Raw genomic sequence first — 22367 nt, forward strand, 5'->3', positions numbered from 1 at the left:
TCTCCCAATGTTTCTCGTTATGCAAGGAAACTGTCTCAACCAATGGCAAGGATCCTACCATTAAACATGCTTTGAAATATCGGCACTTTACTCCTTCCTGGTGCGTTTCCCCCTGTCGGACGTTTTGTGCCTGCTCCAGACGCCTAAAAAGCTACATATGTCTATTACGCATGTACCACTTGCAGTTCATGTGATCGAATGCGTCACTGGTTTTGGTCGTATCCCTTTGGCATTCCAAAACTAAGTTTTCTAAAGCTTCTCTCTGTCCCTGTCTCTGTGGCCCCATTACGCCCCCTGCAGTATGCATCCCTGTCCAGTCGCTGACCTGCCATGGGATGCCTGAAGAGCTTTCTGTAGTGCCTCCTGGGGTGCGGCCTCTGCATATGCCCACACTGGCTTCCACAGAAAACGTTTCCTCTCGCTGCTTGTTTCACCTTCTGCTCATTGGCATGCACTATGTAGGAGTGGTGTGTTAATACCTTCGATTGAGTGTCATCCCTTTTTCATTACATACTTATAGGCAGATATGCTCATTACAGCCGAAGTAAGTTAGGTGTCATATTCACTTTCCCGTTCCGATGTATAAAACTCGTATGTAAGGTGCGAAACTGGTCTTCATTTATCCTGCCACCGTAGAACTATTGTGATATTGCATTATAATTTTATATCGCTGATGGTACACTGTGACCTCAGTTTCGACGTTTACTACTGGGGCAATCAAACTAATGTTATATTGGCGTTCCATTCAGAGCGAAAAAGTCTCCATTCGATGGTGACGATCTGTTCCCTTATCGTTTGTGTAGCGATGGGTTTTACCTATGGGTTGTGCAGGCTTAGGCTTATTTTGGCAATAAAAACGCAAATAATTTCTTCAACGAACAAAATTAGAAAATTAACAAGGGGGGACAGAAGTGTTTTGTCTAGCTGTAAAGAAGCTGCGCAACAATCAAAGGTAAATAATATAAAATTTCTTCCAGTGCTATAGTACGTAAATTTGATATTAGATACCACCCCATTGACAGAAAATGTTGGTGCGATAACAAAACAGTGTAAAACCAACAATTCTTGACCTCTTGGCACATTTACCATAATAAAACACAAGAGAAAGACCATCACTTAGACAGACAAACATACTAGCAACCATAAATTCACAACTGCGGTCCATAACTTTACAATAGTGTGTACAATCACATAAAATAAAATCCACCTATACGTCTACTAATGACTCTCTTCACTAGCTATTCACTACTGCTAATACTACTACCAAAGAACTAGAATTTTACCAAGAGTAAAATCACACCAATTAAGTAAATCTCTATATAGCTACATGTACACACTCATATAATCCGAATCAGTTTTGCAGTGTGCTGATCTCAACAGAATTTATAGAGCTCTCCTCACACCCAATGCGTGTAAGAAACTTCCATCTAACCAAACAATTAACAGTGTGTTCGCGACACATCCGTTCAAAACATATGTCTTCCTGAAAGCAGAATAAATGGTCCATCACTGCTCCCTGCACTAAGTTCACACAACACAGAATGCGACCATTTGACCAAAATGGATCCCAGCTGCAACAGCAGTAGTGCTTCCTTTCTCGTACAGGAATCGAAGCTCTTCTCAGCGTTTCTCGTGGAACATTCTACCTCTCTCGTCACTGCATGTTCGTAGGAACTTTGCATCTTAATTCGGAATAACACAGGCAATTAAATATCGTAATTATCCGCCGACACCAGGCGAGCGACTTTCGAATAAATTGTCTCCCGTGTGTGGGGGAATACGTAATGGACGTACAAATATAGGTTGTGGACACATGATTGATAACATGTGTAACTTTGGGTCTCCGTGTATCGTGCTCTGATAGCCTAATGGTAAGGCGACCACTCGCAACAAGCGGTATATCCGGGTTCGAATCTCGATCTGGGACACCTCTTCATTGTCGTCATTCCCTTATATAGCTGATGGTTGTCCATATCCGCAACTGCGAATACATTACATTAATTTCATAACGGCTGTAATCGGTGCAGTGCCTGTTCCTTCAGAAATGCACGCATGTCCGAAGGAAAACTGCATCATAATTTGGAATAACACAGATACTGAAGTACCTAATGTTGAAAACCAAATTGACTGATAAGGAATGAGGAGGTTCTTCACAGAGCCGCTGAAGAAAGGAACACATGGATAACGGTGATAAGAAGAAGGGACAGCATTATAGAAACGGTGTTAATGCCTCAGGGAATAGCGTCCAAGGTACCGGAGGGAATTATAGAGCTTAAAAAGTGTAGGGGCAGACAGAGATTGGAAAACATCCAGTAAATATACGAGGACTTCGGGTACGGATTCTACTTTGAAATGAAGAGGTTGGTCACAGCGGATGTATTCGTGGTGGTTCGCATGGAATCAGTAAGATGGGTGTTTACTAGGAAAAAGAAATCCGTTGCTGCATCCATGGCTGCTGTGCGAAGCATAAAAATTATACGTCACTCTGATAAATACCAGTTTGATTAACAAAATATCCCGCTACACATAATAGCAGTGCAAACGTGTGCTAGGTCATCTTTACGTACAGTGAACGCTATATTATGATCAGCTAGAATGTTATGACCATCTACCTAATAGCCTTTATGACCAACTTTGGCACCGATAGCAGCGGCCACGCGTCGTGACATGGAAGCAATGAGGTTTTCGCAGGTCGCTGAAAAGAGTGGTCACCACATCTGCACAGACAAGTCACCTCATTCCTGTAAATTTCAGTGAGGGGGCCGATGAGTTCTAACATCCGAGATGTGTTAGATCGGATTCAGATCTGGTGAGTTGGGGGGCCAGCACATCAATTGCAACTCGCCACTGTGTTCCTGGAACCACTGCATCACACTCCTCGTCTTGTGTCATGACGTATTACCGTGCTGAAAAATACCATTGCGGTCGGGATACATTATCATCATGAAGGGGTGTACATGGTCTCCAACCAGTGTACGATACTCCTCGGACTTCATGTTGCCTTGCACGAGCTCTACTTGACCCATGGACGCCAATGTGAATCTTCCTCAGAGCATAATGGAGCCGCTACCAGCTTATCTCTGTCCCGTAGTACAGATGTCAAGGAGCTGTTCCCCTCAAAGACGATGGATTAAAGCCCTCCTATCGGCATGATGAAGAAGCTATCGGAATTCATCACACCATGCAACGATCAGCCATTGCGCCAAAGTCCAATTTCCATTGTCACGTGCCCATTTCGGTCACAGTTGACGATGTCGTCGTGTTAACATTTGCACTTGGCTCGTCGGCTGCGGAGGCCCGCCGTTAGGAGTACTCCGTGGATTGCGTTTTCAGACGCACTTGTACTCTCCCCAGCACTAAAATCTGGTGTTAGTTCTGCCACAGTTCGCCGCCTGTCCTGTTTTATCAGTCTGCCCTGCCTACGACGTCTGACATCTGTAATGGGGGGTGGCTGCTCAATCCCACGACATCTGGACGTGGTTTCACCTTGATTTTGGCACTTTTTGAAGATGATCATCATAGCAGTCGTAGAACACCCTACAAGTCACGCAGTTTAGGAAATGATCATGCTGAGCCTCCGGGCCGTCACAATCTGCCCTCGGTCAAACTGAGATAGATTGCGCTCCTTCGCCATCCTACAACACGGGTAGCACACTGACTGATATTACATGCACCATGCGTGTATCTGACTACAGTCATTCCTCACCAGATGATACTGCTATCGCCTGGACGTGTTAACATCACAATGGTCTGGACGATCAGTTTGTGTATAATGCATATTGTATGTTATTTAGCTATTGTGAACTTATTAATATTTTTCTAATTAAAACCATCTGTAGTCTAAATTCTTTTTACTTTATAAGTAGGCTGATTCTACTAGGAAAAGGGGGAGCAGTTTCTCTTCAAAATTATGTGCCACTTCGTTTGCTGATAATAAATATCAGGCATTGTTAATAATTTCGTACAATTTTGTCTTCTGGATAACTACGTTTTTATTAATGTCTATTTTGGGGAGGGGGAGGGGGGCAGAAATTGTACAACTTACTGTGACTCACAAAAAAATCTAAAGGAAAGTGTGGTTCCTCCAACGTAAGAAGAGTTTCATTAGACTTGAGGACATTGAAACTGTAATTTTATACTAGTAAAAATTGTGAACCTCGTGACAGGTAGTACCGGGAAGCCCTGCACTAGTGTGTACAGGAAGGAAAATATTTCGGAAGTTGTTCAAGGTTTATTTATTAGTAGTTTTGAGTAAAAGCTTGCGATCCTGATTCAACTGTTACAGAGCAATGATTACTATTTATTCGATTTGTTAGCCGAAATACCTGCATATCTCGGAAAATACTTCCACAGAAACAGTGAAAAATTTGTAATATGAAGTTGCCATCATTTATAACCCAAAACATACGACATTCAGTTATAAAAATACTATGATGTGGTTGCAGTCGCTACGCTAACGTCTCAGCTTAGCACCGTTGTAATACTCGCCGAGCATTCAGTGAATCCATTTGCAAATGCAGTGAGGCGTAAGTCGTCAGACTGAACGAACAGTCGAGGAAAGGTGCCAGCAGGACACGAGTGACGCTAAACTCTAGCAACGAACTGAACCTGCGGTTGCCAGTTATTGGATATTTATAGAGGCTCCACGAAATATGAATAAACGGAAGTGTCGAGGCAGACCCCTTCGTTTTGGACTTGTGTTTGAACGGAGGCTGTTGAAAAACGAGTGGCCTGCAGGCTCATCAATAGCCTTAATCACACTAAGGGGTGCGACCTAGTGCTCAGCCAACAGAAGTCATAACGTCTACTGAGCACGACTTCCGAGCCCCACTGTGGTGGCAGCGTTGTAGGACCGGTTTTCCGGTGTTCGCGCCCAGCATTCCACTCCCCCTCACCCCCACAACTCTCCATCCCCCACTACTAAACCCGATGAGTCGCGTGGCCGGGTAATGAGGGAAGAGATGTAGAGCTGTAAGGGTAGAAAGGAGGAGCCACGTAGCAAGTATCACTTGAAGGTGACGCAAGTCACCCGCCGAAATATCGTGTTTCGTAAATGACTCCACCGGGCTGGGCACCCGAGAGTGATACTAACAGTTGATCTGCCAGGAATTATTACAGATACTGAGTGGTATTTCAGTTGTCAACAGGAAGTCAGTGACTAAACTGATGCAGCTGTGTTTACATACAAGACACACATCACTTACAGTCAGCATTTCCACTGCTATACAAATACTTTCAGTACAGTGCATGTAGAGTGATGCACTGGGATAAGAAATCTAACGACATACAATTAAACTTCCTGGCATATTAAAACAGTGTGCCCGACCGAGACTCGAACTCGGGACCTTTGCCTTTCGCGGGCAAGTGCTCTACCAACTGAGCTACCGAAGGACGACTCACGCCCGGTACTCACAGCTTTACTTCTGCCAGTACCTCGTCTCCTAACTTCCAGACTTTACAGGAGCTCTCCTGCGAACCTTGCCGAACTTGCAGTGCTAGTTCTGCAAGGTTCGCAGGAGAGCTTTTGTAATGTTTGGAAGGTAGGAGACGAGGTACTGGCAGAAGTAAAGCTGTGAGTGCGGGGCGTGAGTCGTGCTTCGGTAGCTTAGTTGGTAGTGCACTTGCCCGCGAAAGGCAAAGGTCCCGAGTTCGAGTCTCGGTCGGGCACACAGTTTTAATCTGCCAGGAAGTTTCATATCTGCGCACACTCCGCTGCAGAGTGAAAATCTCATTCTGGAAACATCCCCCAGGCTGTGGCTAAGCCATGTCTCCGCAATATCCTTTCTTTCAGGAGTGCTAGTTCTGCAAGGTTCGCAGGAGAGCTTCTGTAAAGTTTCGAAGGTAGGAGACGAGGTACTGGCAGAAGTAAAGCTGTGAGTACCGAGCGTGAGTCGTGCTTCGGTAGCTCAGTTGGTAGAGCACTTGCCCGCGAAAGGCAAAGGTCCCGAGTTCGAGTCTCGGTCGGGCACACAGTTTTAATCTGCCAGGAAGTTTCATATCAGCGCACACTCCGCTGCAGAGTGAAAATCTCATTCTGGACATACAATTACTTTCTTACTATCTATAGAGTACCACAGCCCGCTTTGGGATGTGTCAGCTTGTGCAAAGCAACCTTTCGCCCAATGTAACAATGATTTCCGGCTGGACCAACCAAGAGACAGATACTTCCCCATGAACTCAGGTACAGAAATGAATGTGTCGTCCTACAGATCATATGATGAGATAAAATTCGCTTTTATAAATGAGTTCTGGGAGCCAGTTTTCACAAAATCACTAAACATTGTTAATGGGAGAGGTTTAATTACTTAGCGTATAGAAAATCTTGGACTTGGTTAACCGTAATTTTATTTACTTTTCTCGAGCCCACACTCGAAAAGAAGGGAAGCTACACATTAATAAGAATAGCACGAATATAAAACAGACATGACAAGTATTGAACATTGAAACGATTTAACTGGATATAAGATCGACTGAACAAGGCCTACAAGAAACAAATAAGATGTGAGTGACCATCATTTCAACAGGAAATTCTCAAATGCATAATAGTATGGAGGGCAATGATCGCTGCAGTTGTGCCATGAAACAAGGTGTAGATTCGACTTACAAATGCCTGAAGCTGCTAAGTCATTGATGTGTACTCAACTAGGAGGCAAGATATTGGGTCATATTTTCTAACCATCTCTAAAAGAATTGAATCGAAAACACCTAATCACAATCCTCCCATGATAATTCACACTGCAACCTATTCTCACCAGAATCGTCAATACAAGGTGCAGTACCCTCTGTGGCCAGCTGATGGCACCAGTTTGTCAATGGTAATGTGATGGGTTCATTCTCGAGATAGCAGGCTGTTGATCTCCTAGTGTTTCCCAGCAAAATCTGTTTCCCTCCGCATCTCCCGAGCCAGACTGTCATCTTTCGCATCTCCAGCCTGAGTCCCCCAAAATTTTACGTCTCCTTTCTGCTCCGCGCCAAAGTCTGAGCAAATGCTCTCCTACCAAGGGATTGGCATGGCCAGTAATTAATCAATGAGATTTCTACAAACTGTTGTCCAAGACTACATCTACCAGCTACCTCGTAAGCCACCCACTGAGCTGCCCTCCCACATATAAAATTTTGAGAAGTGAAGTTCTCAACTCCCACTTAGCTTACTTTTTTCAGGTTACCCAACAAATGCCTTCCCACACCACACCTCCCCCATAATGGGTAAACTGAAATAGTTTTAACAATAATTGCCACACGTCTTTCTCATTTAAGCAATGAGGTGACAACGTTTCAACCAGCCTGGTTCCCTTCAGTTTCCTCCGAAGTCCATTCAGCAAAAAACCGGACTGTCCTTTGACAAGAGATACCCATTTGTCAAACAGTTTATTTTTCTTTGGCTTGGTTGTGCGGCGTTGCCACCCCCCTCCCTCTCCATGACTGCTTAGGGTGGAGGCTGCTTTTCTATACAATTTTTTACATGCCTGATGCTATGGTAGACAGTACGGTCTGTCTACTAAAGTTTACCTGCTGATCAGCGTTTAGGCTATTTACCCCTACTATAGAGCGACTCAGATCTTAGCAGTTGCTCTTGTTCCCCAGCTCTCCAGCCATTCCCGGGATTGGCCTTCCCTTACTGACTGTTGTAGCTCACCCAAGAATCTGCAGAGTCGTACAACTCATTAAATAAATTCAAAAACTGGTATTAGACTTGACCGCTGTATTTACTAATTTTTTCTGCCTCAGATTTCGGCGTTAGACATTTCTCAAAGGCACAGATTGCACGTAATACATTCATGTGTAAAACTTAAACTGCCAAACCTGTCTACCTTCCATAATGATATTTGAGTGCAAACTAATGACACCATGTAAGATAGACCACGAAGTTTGTATCCATGTTTGACAAATCCGGTTTTGGTTGTACACACGAATGTTTTAGATACGCTACCGCTCGTTAATTTCAATACACCCAGATACTTCAGATGTAAAACACAAATAAAAAGTTATTTCTCACAACGTGTAATTGTATTCACTTCCGCATCATTATATTTTACTTTCATCAAAGTACCCTCCCCTGGATTTAAGGACTGCCTCACAAACTCGAGGTATGTGGTCAATCAAATTTTGTAGGTATCGTGAATCTATAATTATGATTCCACACATTCTTAACAATATTCCAGAGAGGTTCTTTGCTGGATTTATTAACTTCCCTTATACGTCAGTCCACTTAATCCCAGAGCATTTAAATGGGATTACAGTCGGGGCTTTGGGACGGTAATACCATATCATTCATTACTTTCTGCTTTTCCTTTGATGCAATGTACTTCGTAGAGTATACTGGCCGATGTTTTGGGTAATTACCCTGTTGTAAGGTGAACCCTTTTCCTATTAAGAGCAATCCACTTTGTAGTGCATCATACTGACGTATGCGGTGGTACTGCTTCTGATCCACACATCCTTCTATTTTCACAAAGTCGCCAATTCTATCTCCGGAAAGACATCCCCAAACCGTAATAGAACTTCCACCGTGTGTAACTGTAAGCAGAAAGACTGATCAGCTACCCCTTCCCCTAAAAAAGTAAAACAAGTATTCTCCTTCTGATTCCAAAAACTCGAACACCGATTCATCGGTGAATAACACCTTCGTCCACTCTTCCGGTGTCCTATTACGATGTTTTGTAGCCCATTCAAGTCTCTTCTGTTTATAGTTGGGCCTTAGAAGGGGTTTTCTTGCTGTGACATATCCTTTCAAGCCAGCTTCAGTTAGCCTCCTCTTTACTGTTGCAACAGATATTGTTGTCCTGTTCATTTGTACCAATTCTGAACGAATTCGGGGCGCTGTCTTGAATCTATTTCTCTTACTGGTAATTCTCAAATATTTACAACCACTTTTAATTGTTTTACGAGGTCGTCCTGGTCGTGATATGTCCTTACAGCTACCTGTTGTCTTCCGGCGGTGAAGGGTGTATTGCACTCCCCCCCCCCCCCTCCCGCTTGGACACACTACACTGTTTCTCACCCCCCGCTTGGACACACTGCACCGTTTCTCAATTTGGCAAGTAGATAAACCTACTTGGCTAAGTGCTGCAATTGCAGCACTTTTCTATGGATATCTCCACTCGAAGAGTCATACTAGCGATGTGCTCACTTCAATGTCGCTAAGGAACTGACGTGCAGGAACCGCATGTTATGTGTCGTAGCAATGCTTGCCGTTTGCTGTGGGCATCACATCAGCACAGGGAACGACACAGGTGCACCAAATGCGGCGTCCGTTGGTATATAAGTAAACAAACATATAAGACAGGTAGACAACATTTATGTACACACCATTGTTTTTGTATACTATTGTATCTCGATAACCACAGACAAAAATCTTGACATTGAAACGTCCCCTTTCAACAATTATACAAGACTGTGCTTAAACTGACACACAATATTTTGTTGGCGCAACGCAATCTGACTTTCAAAATTCCCTACAAAAGAATGGCCCTGACTAACATTAAATTATACCTTTCACAAATCACTTACCTCACAAAAATCGCTGCTCAAGCTACTGCAATACAGCGAGCGCCACTACTGCCAGCTAAATAAAATATTCAAACTATGGAAGGCACTAACTACTGATAGGGATAGTTAGCAAATGAAAGATATTAATAGAGAACAAACAATGTATTTACCTTGATATCATCATATATAAATATAACAGTTCATGACAAATTTCAAAACTCCGCCATTTCTCTCCCCACATCCACCACTGCTGGCGGCTCACCTCCAACTGCGCAACGCTACGCACTGTTCACAGCCAGCTGCCTAACACTACAATGGCGAGTATTACAACAATGCAAAGCAGCCACAGACTGCACACAGCACAGCCAGTGATTTTCATATTGAGCGCTACGTAACGTTGCCAATAAGAAAACATAAACAGCCTACTTACATAGAGAAAACATAAACAGCCTACTTACATAGAGAAAACATAAACAGCCTACTTACATAGCCCCCATGCTCCCCACAAAAAATTTTACAAATTTTTTTTGGGCAGTGGCCAATAATGATTTGATAAAATTTTTCATAATTACAATAACAAGGAAATCAAATGCACACACTTATTGATACAATGTTGGTCAAAAGCTAACCTTTTCTCACAGTCCATAAAGACAGTCCTCATCATTCGTCACAGTAAAATTGCAGTGTTTTTCTCAAAGTCTGAGCAGTAAAAGAAAATGCACACAGAAGTAGTGGATTTCCATGCTGTCTTGAAGAAGTAGTGTTGTCCTTCCAATGGAAAGACAGTGCTGACTCTTGACATGCAGACAGGTAATGCGCCACAACAGAGCAAACCCACAGCAGAGTCAGTCGAAGTTTTGAAGAATATTGGTAGGTAGGTCATCACAGAGCAGACCCGCTGTAGTCCTGGTAGAGATAATGGTATTGGTGGGTCATCAAAGATGCAGACCCACTGTAGTCCTTGTAGAGACGGCCAGCAGCCATCTGTTGCAAATGTGCAGGTGCACAATCACCATCGAAGAGTCTTGCGGACAATATAGCAAGTCCATAAACCACCACTTGTGCACTCACAAAGTTTCTGGAATTGTCCTTAGATCCAGCAATGCTGTTATCCAGTCCCTTGCTGAATCATTAACACACATGCAAACACTATCAGTCCCTACTTCTCACAGATTGTCCATATACTATGACCAACCGAAATGTGTGCAGTGAAATGAATGCTTACAAGTTACTTAGTTTGTTAAACTGGTGTCAATTACAATTTTATAACATGAGAATACAGTAACAAAGGTACAGAATACATCATTAAAGAACATAACAATATGGATAACATTTGTAGTAAAACAGGCTTTACAAAAGAATAGAAATAGACATATACATCAATGTTACAGGAATTATGACATAAGTAAATATATAAAAGATCAGAATAACTTTTGAAACATCAACCTCAAACATGAGCATTAAAACAAAACAGAATAAATAATGTCTAAACATCTTTACAAAGAAAATAACATATTATAAATGCAAATTATGTTTGAGGATAACAGTATTCCTCATCATAGTGAATGTAGCTTAGTATTAGAAAAATTCTACAACATAAGTCTTATCAGATAAACATATAAATACAGGAAAAACATAAATACCCAAGGGTACACAAACATATAGCGGAATAATACAAGGAAAGGACAGGGTTTGTTTTACTGCAGTGTTTTGTGAACAAAACTTTCTTTACTTCTTGGAGATCTCCCTTCATTCATCATTATTCCCAAAAGGTCCTATCTATACCTCCTTCCCATACTTTTCTCGTATAGCCTCTCAGTGCATTTCTTCAAATTCATCGCAACTCATTCTCTTATAGGCTACCCCCTCTTAAGCTAACTTAAATCTACTGAGCTCAGATGCTAAACTAAGGGACGAGGCAATGCAGCAGCACATAAAACAATTAATATAAACAGCAATGAAAAAAAAAATGGAAAATCGCAAAGCAAGCTACAGCAAATCTAAATTACCAAGCAATTCAACATTACAACTAATATGAGGCAATGCGCAGCAAACAAAAAAAATAAATCTGGCTTAGCAGAGTAACACAAATTAAAGTTCAGTAGCACTATGCCTGGCAAACAGCAGCTTATATCTAAACATGACATAGCTCAAGCAAAAAAATAGTACACTAAAGATAACAATGCAGATAAGGGAAAGGTATAATCACATCTTAATGTCTAAGTTATTAAAGTGGTGCACCACAACAACTTATTGTAAAGAAATATTACCATGTACTTGAAAAGAATATTATGTATGCAGTTACTGTTACTAGTCCCTTCTTATTGTTCTTTCCTTTCCAAGTGCTCCTTTTTTGAAGAATGTGGATCACAAAATTATTATTTAACAGATCTGTTGACAGAAAGTGTTCACATTAGCAAATGCATTTAATTTTATTTTATGAAACCAATGCTGCAACACAGCTGGAAAACAGATGTCAAATGAAATAAGCAATTACGCAAACCAAAGCATAAAAATATCATTCAGTAGTCATGTGGCATTTCGTAAGTCAGTAGCTCTCAACTCTCGTAGAAAGACACTTGTCATAATCAGGTGTGTAGATGTACGAATATTTCCCATCAATTCATAAGCATTTCAGTAATTAGCACAAAGTACGAGTAACCATATGTTTTCAGGTAATGAGCGTGTAATATTTCCGATGCTTTCTACAAAGGAACGTCAATAGCCAGGATAATGGCCTCCCTTTTTTTTTCTACCTGTGCCGCTGAAGGGCTAATGGCTTTTTTTTTCGGGCAGCTGTCGCCCAGGTGGGTGCCCGCGACGCATTACGTGCAGGTGGTCACTTAACTTTCTTACGGAAATATTTACGACACCAGTTTCCGCTACAGTGACAGTCTCACATAAAAATATTTCACAGGTCAAGAATTAGCGTTGCAAATCTGTAGAAAGAAAATCCTATAAATATAAGTGTCCAAATAAAATATTCGTCAGTATTGTGATACAGTCACGCATTTACGCACATTTCATAACTCTTACAGTACGATTCTTGGTTTCCAACATACTTCTTATTCCTCATGTACGGTAGCATCATCTTATTGATCATAAACATATCTCAACAGCATAGTACACATCGTCATCGTAAAAATAACATCATAACACCTCAGTCAAATCTCAAAATCGTCGTAGCTTTCTGCAATAATTTCAAACCATAAAAAATATTCTCTGCTCATTTCAATAGTGTCATCTCCCTCAAACCTGCTTTAAAAATCATGATCTCATACCAAATACATCATTCAAAGCTCTCATAGTATCACAATGGTTCCGAAAAAATATGAAGAGTTCACACAGTACAGACAAAATACAATTTCGTAAGTGTGAAGTTATCCAACGGTGTAATTACGTAAACATGTGTCACTGACGTAGTAAAAAACATGCTTATCTCTCAGTTAAATGATCAGATAGCTGTGTAATTTGTGTGTTAGAGAAATATGGTACCGATGTGTAAAGTTGTATAAGCAAATACCATATTAGCTAGGGTTCCTTGTGGTTGCCACACACATGGTACACAAAGTAAGCATGTACCCCCCTGAGGATAAATGTAATTATACTCCCAGGTGTTACAAATTACAGCACTGGAATGAAATGTATCACGGAAAACTTTCTTTGTAATTAAAAAAATATTTAAAAATAAGTGTTTTAAGTATAAGATTAATCACTCAAATGCGTGTACTGTAGCGCTAAACTGTGCATCTTGTCACAACATAATCTCTGTGGAAGTGTCGTAGTTATCGTCCTCCGAAAGCTAAGTTCTGCAGAAGTCAATGTACTTACCACATGATAAACAAAAGTGAAATGCTTTGCGTATAGATATCGTAGTTATTATGCTTATTGGCATGATAAAGAAAGTACTGTACAGTAATGCATTGTTATGCCACGAAAAAGGCTGTCTCATTGTTGCTATACCACAAAAGTTACTACTAAAACATGTTTTTCTTCCTAGAAGAATTCAGAAAACTGTGCAGATATAAAACAGGTACACTGCAAAAGCAACATTGTAAATTGTCACTCATTAGTAGCGTCGTGATAACATCGTGTAGCTGTCACATAAACTAACCACTGTGTCCTCTGGTATCTCACAGAAAGTACTTTAAACCCAGAATGTATTTTCAAGTAAACCAAAATGTTGCATTAAAATCTCATTAGCAGTACCAGTATGTGTCCTAAGTATGTAAGCCTGATAGTCGTTACGTAATCGTGCAACTAACAAGCAAGAATGTACAACTAACAACACTGTGTCATCTGTTCATTATAACAATGCATTCGTAATTTCTGTTTAAATAAGTTCTCTTGGTTCTTGACTGGATATTTAACTTCAAACATTGTTGCATGTTAACAGATTCTAAGTCTGACAAGCATACTAGTAATGTGAAGTGAAAAGTTATATGGCAAAGACAAAGTTAAAAAGCAGATTATCTTTCAATAAACGGTTTTACATTTGAAATGTGGTACAATCTTTTACTCTTCATAGTACTCAGAGTTTCAACATCAACCCAGTTATCGTGCGGTATACGTCGGTAAAGAATACTGGAATATTTCTCAAGGTTAGCGTCTTATGTTATTTTTCTCGGAGCCAGCGGGCGCACGCGGCTGCCTGCTGTGCGAGTCATTGTCCGTTCCTTTGTTGGCGCGCGTCGTTATTGGGATTTGGAGACCTAACTTCTACAAATTCATTTTGTCGAAAGTGCCCTGCTCTGTTTGAATCCCGCCAGTTCTGATGAAATTCAGGTCTGTCGTTATGATTATCTCGTCTGTCATCATGTCGGTAGATTTCATAATTTCTTTCTTGTCGGTCATGTGGTGGAGAATTTCTTCCTGAATCGTAACTGCGCGCTGAACTGTTGCGTCTGAAAGTATTCTGCCTCCCTTGATAAAAATAGTTCTGGTTACAATATTGTCTGTTTCTCTGATTGTCTCTGTGGTGGTCATTACTACGGAAATGCGATCTTTCTCTGTAACAAGTATTACTCTGCCAGTGGTTGTCATATGGGTGGTGTCTGTTTTGGTCACGATTTGTGTTGTGATAATAGCCTTGTCGTGTCCAGTTATTATTTCTGTCATCGCGGAATTGTGACGGATGTGGCCTGTAATTGTTGTGTTCCTGGTTTTGCGTTCCGCGATTGTCAGTGTCAATTTCTAATTCTTGTAAGAATCCCTGAAATGCTTCAATGTCGTCTTTGCAACGTCCTGCCAAAATAATATGTCGTAAATGTTCAGGCAGTTTGATTAAGCAAATGCGGATGAGTTCTGAGGGGCTGCATGGGTTTGAAAGATACTGATTCTTATGCAACATGTCTTCAAAATATTTCATAAGACTGGAAAATTCAGATTGTTCGAAACGTTTCATCATTATGATGCTATGTTTTACTCTGTCTTGTGTGGCTTGAGACCAATATGCTGAGAGGAAGGCATGGTAAAACTCTCCTTCACTGTGGCAATCGTGAATTACCGATCGCATTCTTACAGCTGGTTCATTCTCCAAGTAGCCACACATAAATTCTAATCTGTGTTCTAACGACCAGTTGGGAGGAAAACAATGCGAGAATTGATGGAGCCATGCTTGTGGATGAATGTCGTTGCCAGAATTCTTAAATGTTTTGAATTTACGTGTAGTAATGAACAGCTTATAGTCAAAATCATCATGTCGGCGAGTCGCATATCGGTCATTGTTAGGTTGTGTCGGCCGCTCCATCTCAAAATTCGGTGCACATTGCCAATTTCTTTCATAACTTCCGAAATGCCCTGTGTTATTATTTTGTGGCTGTTCTGTATTTCTGTGTCCCTCTTCCCGTATTGGGGCGCGAGTATCCTCTGAAATACGTAATTCTTGTATTACCTGTGTCAGCTGATCTTGTACTTCCCGGATTTCTCTTTTGTACTGTGTATTGATTTGATTCTGATTCTGTTTGAATTTTCTAATTTGTTCATACTCTTCTGTGTCAGTGAAGGCTACAGGTCCTGTGTCATTCAGATCATCATCTACCTTTGTAGATAAGTTAGTAACCTGATCCGAAAGTTTGGCTACTTTCTCCGATAGTGAACACATTTCCTCAGTGTGTTTTTCTGAACCAAGTTTCAGAGTGTCCATTTGTGTTGAAATCGAATCTACTGTGTCCTTTAAGTTTTCCTGAGTTTTTGCAAGTTGCTTAACCGAATCGGTAGATGCAACTGAGTCAATTTTAGCCCACAAGGTCTCATGATTTTCATGAACAATGGTTTGCAGTTCTTTTATGGCTGCTTCGTGATTCTGTAATGCATTTTCATGCCGCGAAAAAATAGGTTGAAAATGCTCACAAATCTGTGTTTTTACGTCATTACAGACTTTTTGACATTTCGATTCAATGTTATGTAACTCAGTAGTTAAATCTTCACGTGTTTGTTCAAGTGTGGTGTCTAACTTTTGAAGATTTTGTTCCATTGTGTCTAACTGTTGCTTTGTTTGTCTCTGGTGTTGTTCCATTGTGTCTAACTGTTGCTGTGTTTGTCTCTGGTGTTGTTCCATTGTGTCTAACTTTTTAAGATTTTGTTCCACTGTGTCTAACTTTTGAAGCTTTTGCTGTGTTTGTCCCATTTGTTGTATTAATTGTAATAACAATGCATTGGTGTCTGAAACATGTTCCTCAGCGCTTTTCGGCAGTGAATTTACACCGGAAACATTCACATTTTGACAAGCAGAAAATGTGTCTTGACTTATTTGAGAAAACGGTGAGGATCCAAAACCTGAATCTACAGTATTTGCGAGATCGTGTCGTGTCATTTCGGCTTCCTGAGGGGAGCTGTTGCCGACCGATCGATCGATAATGCTTCCCTCTTCACTAATTGTTTCACTGTCCACGCCATTGTTTGACGCCCGCTCCATTTCCCTGTGCACAGTTACCAAATTACTACTTTGAACATTAGTTAATTCATTACTCTGCGGCGCTGATAAGCTACGCTCGTCGTCACTATTATTTCTCAGTTTAGTTAGGAGCCTAGTGTTACGTTTTTCACACGCCATAATTGTCACAATATTTCACACGATAACACAGAAAAGCACAATTTGAAGTGCAAAAATAGGAGAACACATTAACATAGCACTGAAAATAATATCTAGTTAATTGCAAGCGTAGCTGCGAAATACTTGGTGCAAATCTACATGCATGCCACAACTGTTTTACTGTACAACAATGAAAGGCTACAACTACAAAGGAGATTCTCTCTTCAATTACGCGCTAGCAATAAACAAAAGCTACACTAAATACACAAACTACAAGAAAAAGTCAGAAGATTCCAGTGAGGTATCCTAGGCTAAGGGTCGACATATGAAACGTCCCCTTTCAACAATTATACAAGACTGTGCTTAAACTGACACACAATATTTTGTTAGCGCAACGCAATCTGACTTTCAAAATTCCCTACAAAAGAATGGCCCTGACTAACATTAAATTATACCTTTCACAAATCACTTACCTCACAAAAATCTTCGCTGCTCAAGCTACTGCAATACAGCGAGCGCCACTACTGCCAGCTAAATAAAAGATTCAAACTATGGAAGGCACTAACTACTGATAGGGATAGTTAGCAAATGAAAGATATTAATAGAGAACAAACAATGTATTTACCTTGATATCATCATATATAAATATAGCAGTTCATGACAAATCTCAAAACTCCGCCATCTCTCTCCCCACATCCACCACTGCTGGCGGCTCAACTCCAACTGCGCAACGCTACGCGCTGTTCACAACCAGCTGCCTAACACTACAATGGCGAGTATTACAACAATGCAAAGCAGCCACAGACTGCACACAGCACAGCCAGTGATTTTCATATTGAGCGCTACGTAACGTTGCCAATAAGAAAACATAAACAGCCTACTTACATAGAGAAAACATAAACAGCCTACTTACATAGAGAAAACATAAACAGCCTACTTACAACATGTGTACGACTGTTGTACTATTCCTTTGCTTCCTAAGCCGTATCACGTTATTAGACATTATCTACAGAGAACTAGATATCATTTGTTGGGTGTATTGAAATTAATAAGCGGTAGTGTGTGTATTTTGAGCCTTTGAGAATGACGTTAGGTTGAAACGCGCAAGCCAGAGTAAAATAAACTAATACGGTGTCCCGAAGTAATATCAGTTTTTGCGTGCATTAAAACTGGTCGCTTCATCTCATAAAGCATTTATGCATTTTGATAATCAGATTTCCACTCATGTGGTACGCTCGTACCGAATTGCGTCGCTGCGAGTGCTAGGGAAAGTTGCAGCGAAGATGGCTGCCGTTACCAGTTCCAAGCATGCTCGCTGTGTGTTGTGGCTTGAAGAGATATCTTGGAAGTTTTTTAACCTCCTAGACTGACGTAAACGACCAAGAATGTAGCGTACAGAATACGAAAGAGGGCACACCGTCAAACTACTTCTCTGATGGCTGCGATTTCTTGAATATCCTCTTTCCAGGTAAATGGATTGGCCGATATTCGCCAATTGCAAGGCGCCCACGTTCACCGAAAATGACAATTCTTGACTATTCCTTTTGGGCGTTCGTCAGGGAGACCAGGATCATTTCACGTTTACCACCTTCTCCAACAGAGCTCAGAACTATGATCTTCCTCGCAACTGATCTAGTCATGCCTGATGTGTTACAGCGAATTTGACATGAAATCGTACAATCAATGCAAGTGACATTGAACCTTTTTGAGCACAAGATAAAATAATTCATCGATTTTGTTACAAAATGGCACCAAAACAATGTCTGTAAGTCAAATGAATAAATCAATATTTGTTTTCAAAGTTGTAAAGTCCTTTTAGATACACCCATTACTTATTGAACCTCTCCCATATGCTAAGAACAGATGATCCGGATTCATTTCAGTTCATATGGTGATATCAGAATCGTCTTTAGGAAAAACTTTATCACCCTAGGAAGCAGATGTTTCGTGTCAGTCTGTTATACTGGGCGGCAAATATTCATGAGAAACAGAACTAATCCAAGAGAAGTGTAATGGAATCTTTAACATTGTCGTTATACGTAAATAAGCCATTAGATCGAATCAATGGCATCATCAGTTTGTTTATTAACGATGATGTTGAATGTGGAAAGGTTTAGTTGGCCAATCATAAGGATATATGAATCTAAATATTCACTTTTTGCAATTAATTTAATTTCTTTTTATATGTAGATAGAAGCAATACAAAAACTTTGTGTTTATTTTTGAGACTATTTTAACGCTTTCTACAGATGATTGATAATGGAGCTACTATGCATAGACCACTCTTTCAATAAATTTCACAAAATTCATCACAAAAGTTATTTGCTTGGTCGATCTTCTTCCTCAATAGAAAGAACTTAGTCATAGCTATTCATTATGCAAAATTTTTGTTCATCCCCTTCTCTATGTCTCACTTACATCTGTATTTCATCTCCAGATTTGATTAAGCCAATACTGATGTCATACGTTTCTGTACCATGTCATTGCCCACATTTAACAAAAGGCCAATGAAGAAATTTCTTTACACAGTTTTAATTAGACTGACATTTCCAAAATACCATATATTCATCACCATAAGTATTACATTTTGTATGTATTATGCACATTGTAATGATTGCAACATAACTTAGTCTATTACGTATTAAACAAATCGTAATGTTAACTTACCAGAGGATGAGAGGTTAAGTAAAAGTGGCAGCCAGAAACTCCTCACCTTGCTTGTTGAAATAAATACAAAAATTAATGTTCACAAAATATATTTTCTCTACTTTTCTGGAACTTTACCACAATATGCTCGTTGACTATCAATCTCCAATCTCGAATCAGCGAGTCCACTTAGGTATGAAATTCGACCTCTTTCAGTCTGAGTGGGTCTGAACAGTGCTTCACCAGAATATATTTTTATTTGTTGTGCTGTGAGAATGCAGCTACAAGCCTAACTTATGTACTGCTCAACCATTCTCTCCACACATAGAAACGTGAATTTCACAGGCAAACTGACATTCTCATATTACTTAGTCATATTGCCTTGTCTTCTTCGTTGAATGCATTGGAAGCAATATATTCAAATGTATGGCTGACGTTGGGCCTATTACAGTTAAATGACCATCCCTTACCATCACCCATTGTGGTCTTTCCATGTTTGTGTCAAACGTAGTAGGTATTGACGTAAGTTATAACTATCTATATACAACCCGTTTAGAGTAAAAAATCTGGTCTAAATTTCATGGCGATAAAAAGATCTGATATTTGTTCGTTCTCTCGTCTTTTCAGGTTTAGTTTCCTATTACACCACATATTAAATTCTTGGCAGCATGTTTGAGAAATGCTCCATTTATGACTACCAGTAAAGCTCTGGAAACGATGTTGAAGTCCATCGTGGACACATCACAAACAATAACAAGAGCAGTAATAACGATATTAATTATAATAATGGAATTTAGTCATCTTTTCATTATTGTCTACAATTACAGTATAAGGGCATATAGCTGAGAAAGAGGTATATATTATGTAGCCAATGCTACATGGAAATCACTTCCTGTCTTACGTCAAATACAATGAAAAGATGTTCAAATTCACACACAACAGTGACACTGTATAGAAAACTTCACACGTATTTCAACTCATAAAATTATTATTAATTTTCAGCAAACTCACTTCAACAGCTGTCTGAAATAACTAGATCAGACAAACAGTAGCAGAAACGCTATTTATATGCGAGACATTGTCAAACACAGCACATGCCTTCTTTATGACAGAGGCTCGTTTTCCTCATTGGGAACAATTCTTAGATATTATAATTCCAAGCAGGTATAGGCATTTTTCCATATTGTTCTTAATTATTTTGTTTTTGAGGTTTTGTTTAATGTTATATAGAATACCGTTCCGATGTAGGAGCTTATAAAAACCTACTTCTAGTTCTGTAGTTGTGAAATTGCCTTTTTAACACACAGAATTCCCTATATGATTAAAGGTAACATCTAGTTTCAGTTACACATAGTCATAGAAGAGCTAAATTTCAAATGCCAATAAGTGTTCTTGTATGATTTCATATCTGTAATCCCTTTTCCTTATTCTTGTTGTTCGTTCTTGCATTTTCACAGACTGGTGTGTAAAACATGTATTGGCTCCAAAACGTAACACCATACAGTAACAAGCTATCCAGTTTTCATAGTAATCACCTCGAAGCGTTCTAATCTTACAGTAGTCCCTAAGTATTTTTAAACCCTTCGTAAATTTATGCAACCCTTTGGTCAATAACTTCTTCCTAACCAAAACACTGTAAGCTTCGTGTAAGATGGTTGCTTAATGCTAAACACATTTTAATACGATTATTATGTTACCGGCTTCTCTTCTAATGTCTCTGAGTTCACACATACCATTTTCTTTCTTTTTAACGCCAGAAAATTGTTTCTAAACCATCTTTCACAATTATGTATTGATTTCTAAGATTTTGACACCATCGTCGGTGCAAAGGGCAGAGATTTGTTATGAAACACAAGCTTTTCACAGACATGTGTCCCAAAGGCTATGCTCATTGGTAACTTCATACGCCCAATATTGTCCATTTACGACTATTTGCTCTTTGACTGAACTTGGTTTATGGTGCTCTGCCCTAGGCGTAATTTCTACCCTATTAATTTGAGTCACTCCGTGTTATGTTGAGATTAAGTGAAATCTGACGTGATCTGGGCCAAACGTAACTGAAGATGGATTTTTGTTTCAGACGTCGGTGGACGGAAACACAACGACGTCAACTCTTTCTTTCGTGCCAAGCAAGGAGGACGACGGCCGCTTCCTCGCTTGCCAGGCTGAGAATCCCAACGTCTACACTGACGTGCCAGAAGATGGCGCCAAGCTCACCATTCACTGTAAGTAAAGGCACCTGAGGACCTGTTACACGACTATCAGTTTGGCTTTAAGAACGCTGCATGCACCCACAGAGGAATTTGATGATGGAAACAGGACTTATGAGAAGTCGGACACATTCATACGATTTGCTGATCTAGAGAGGGCATTCGACAGCGTAACATGGTCGAACATGTTTGAAATTAAGTGAAAACAGTAGGGACGGAGGAGTATGACGAAATGCATAAATACACTTATTTTCTGTCTGATGATCACTGTTTCTCGTTAACTGCATAACAGTGGCCCGTTTCTGGCAATGTCACTGGGAAAAATTATCTCTAGATCATTTTTCCCAGTTACGCCGCGGTCAGGGTAACAAAACATTAATATATTTTCAACAGTTGACAGACAAGAAATTCAGTCCGGAACCGCGCTGCTGCTACGGTCACAGGTTCGAATCCTGCCTCGGGCAATGTGAGTGATGTCCTTAGGTTACTTAGGTGTAAGTAGCTCTAACCTACGTTACTGATGACCTAAGATGTTAAGTCCCATAGTGCTTATAGCCGTTTTTGACAGACGAGAAAGAAGTGTATTTCTTGCAGTAAGGTTCACAGATAACTCACCTACCGACAAGTATGAATGAAATGAACAGGAAAAGAGGGCATTCATAACCAGAATAGGCGTATTAGCATTAAACATGGTCTTAAGTTGAGTAATAAATTTCTCAGACTAAGATTCGAGCGTTGTATGGAAATGACTGATAGACTGAGGGAAAACATAAAAACAAGATAGGCTAAGTGGTCTCAGATGTGACGCTACAGAAGAATGTTTAACGTTAATGGACTGGTAGGATAGTATAATATTTGAAGAGGTTCTCTGCAGGATTGTGAAGAGAGGAACGTGAGGAATATATTGACAAGAATAATAGACAGAACTGTAAGATATGTTTCAGACATTGAGGAATAATTTCCTGTGGGCTACTTTATTTCCAGTTATG

At 40.2% G+C, this 22367-nt stretch overlaps 1 protein-coding gene across 1 annotated transcript in view; it reads left to right on the forward strand.

Moving 5' to 3' along the window:
• Positions 1-22367, forward strand: part of LOC124795639 (hemicentin-2-like) — a 391499-nt gene that overhangs the window by 256081 nt on the left and 113051 nt on the right. The window contains exon 7 of the mRNA XM_047259712.1: positions 21249-21393. Within this exon, the coding sequence (XP_047115668.1) occupies positions 21249-21393 (145 nt within the window). The remainder of the gene's footprint in view (positions 1-21248; positions 21394-22367) is intronic.

This window comes from Schistocerca piceifrons, chromosome 4, assembly GCF_021461385.2.
Source record: "Schistocerca piceifrons isolate TAMUIC-IGC-003096 chromosome 4, iqSchPice1.1, whole genome shotgun sequence".
NCBI lineage: Eukaryota > Metazoa > Arthropoda > Insecta > Orthoptera > Acrididae > Schistocerca > Schistocerca piceifrons.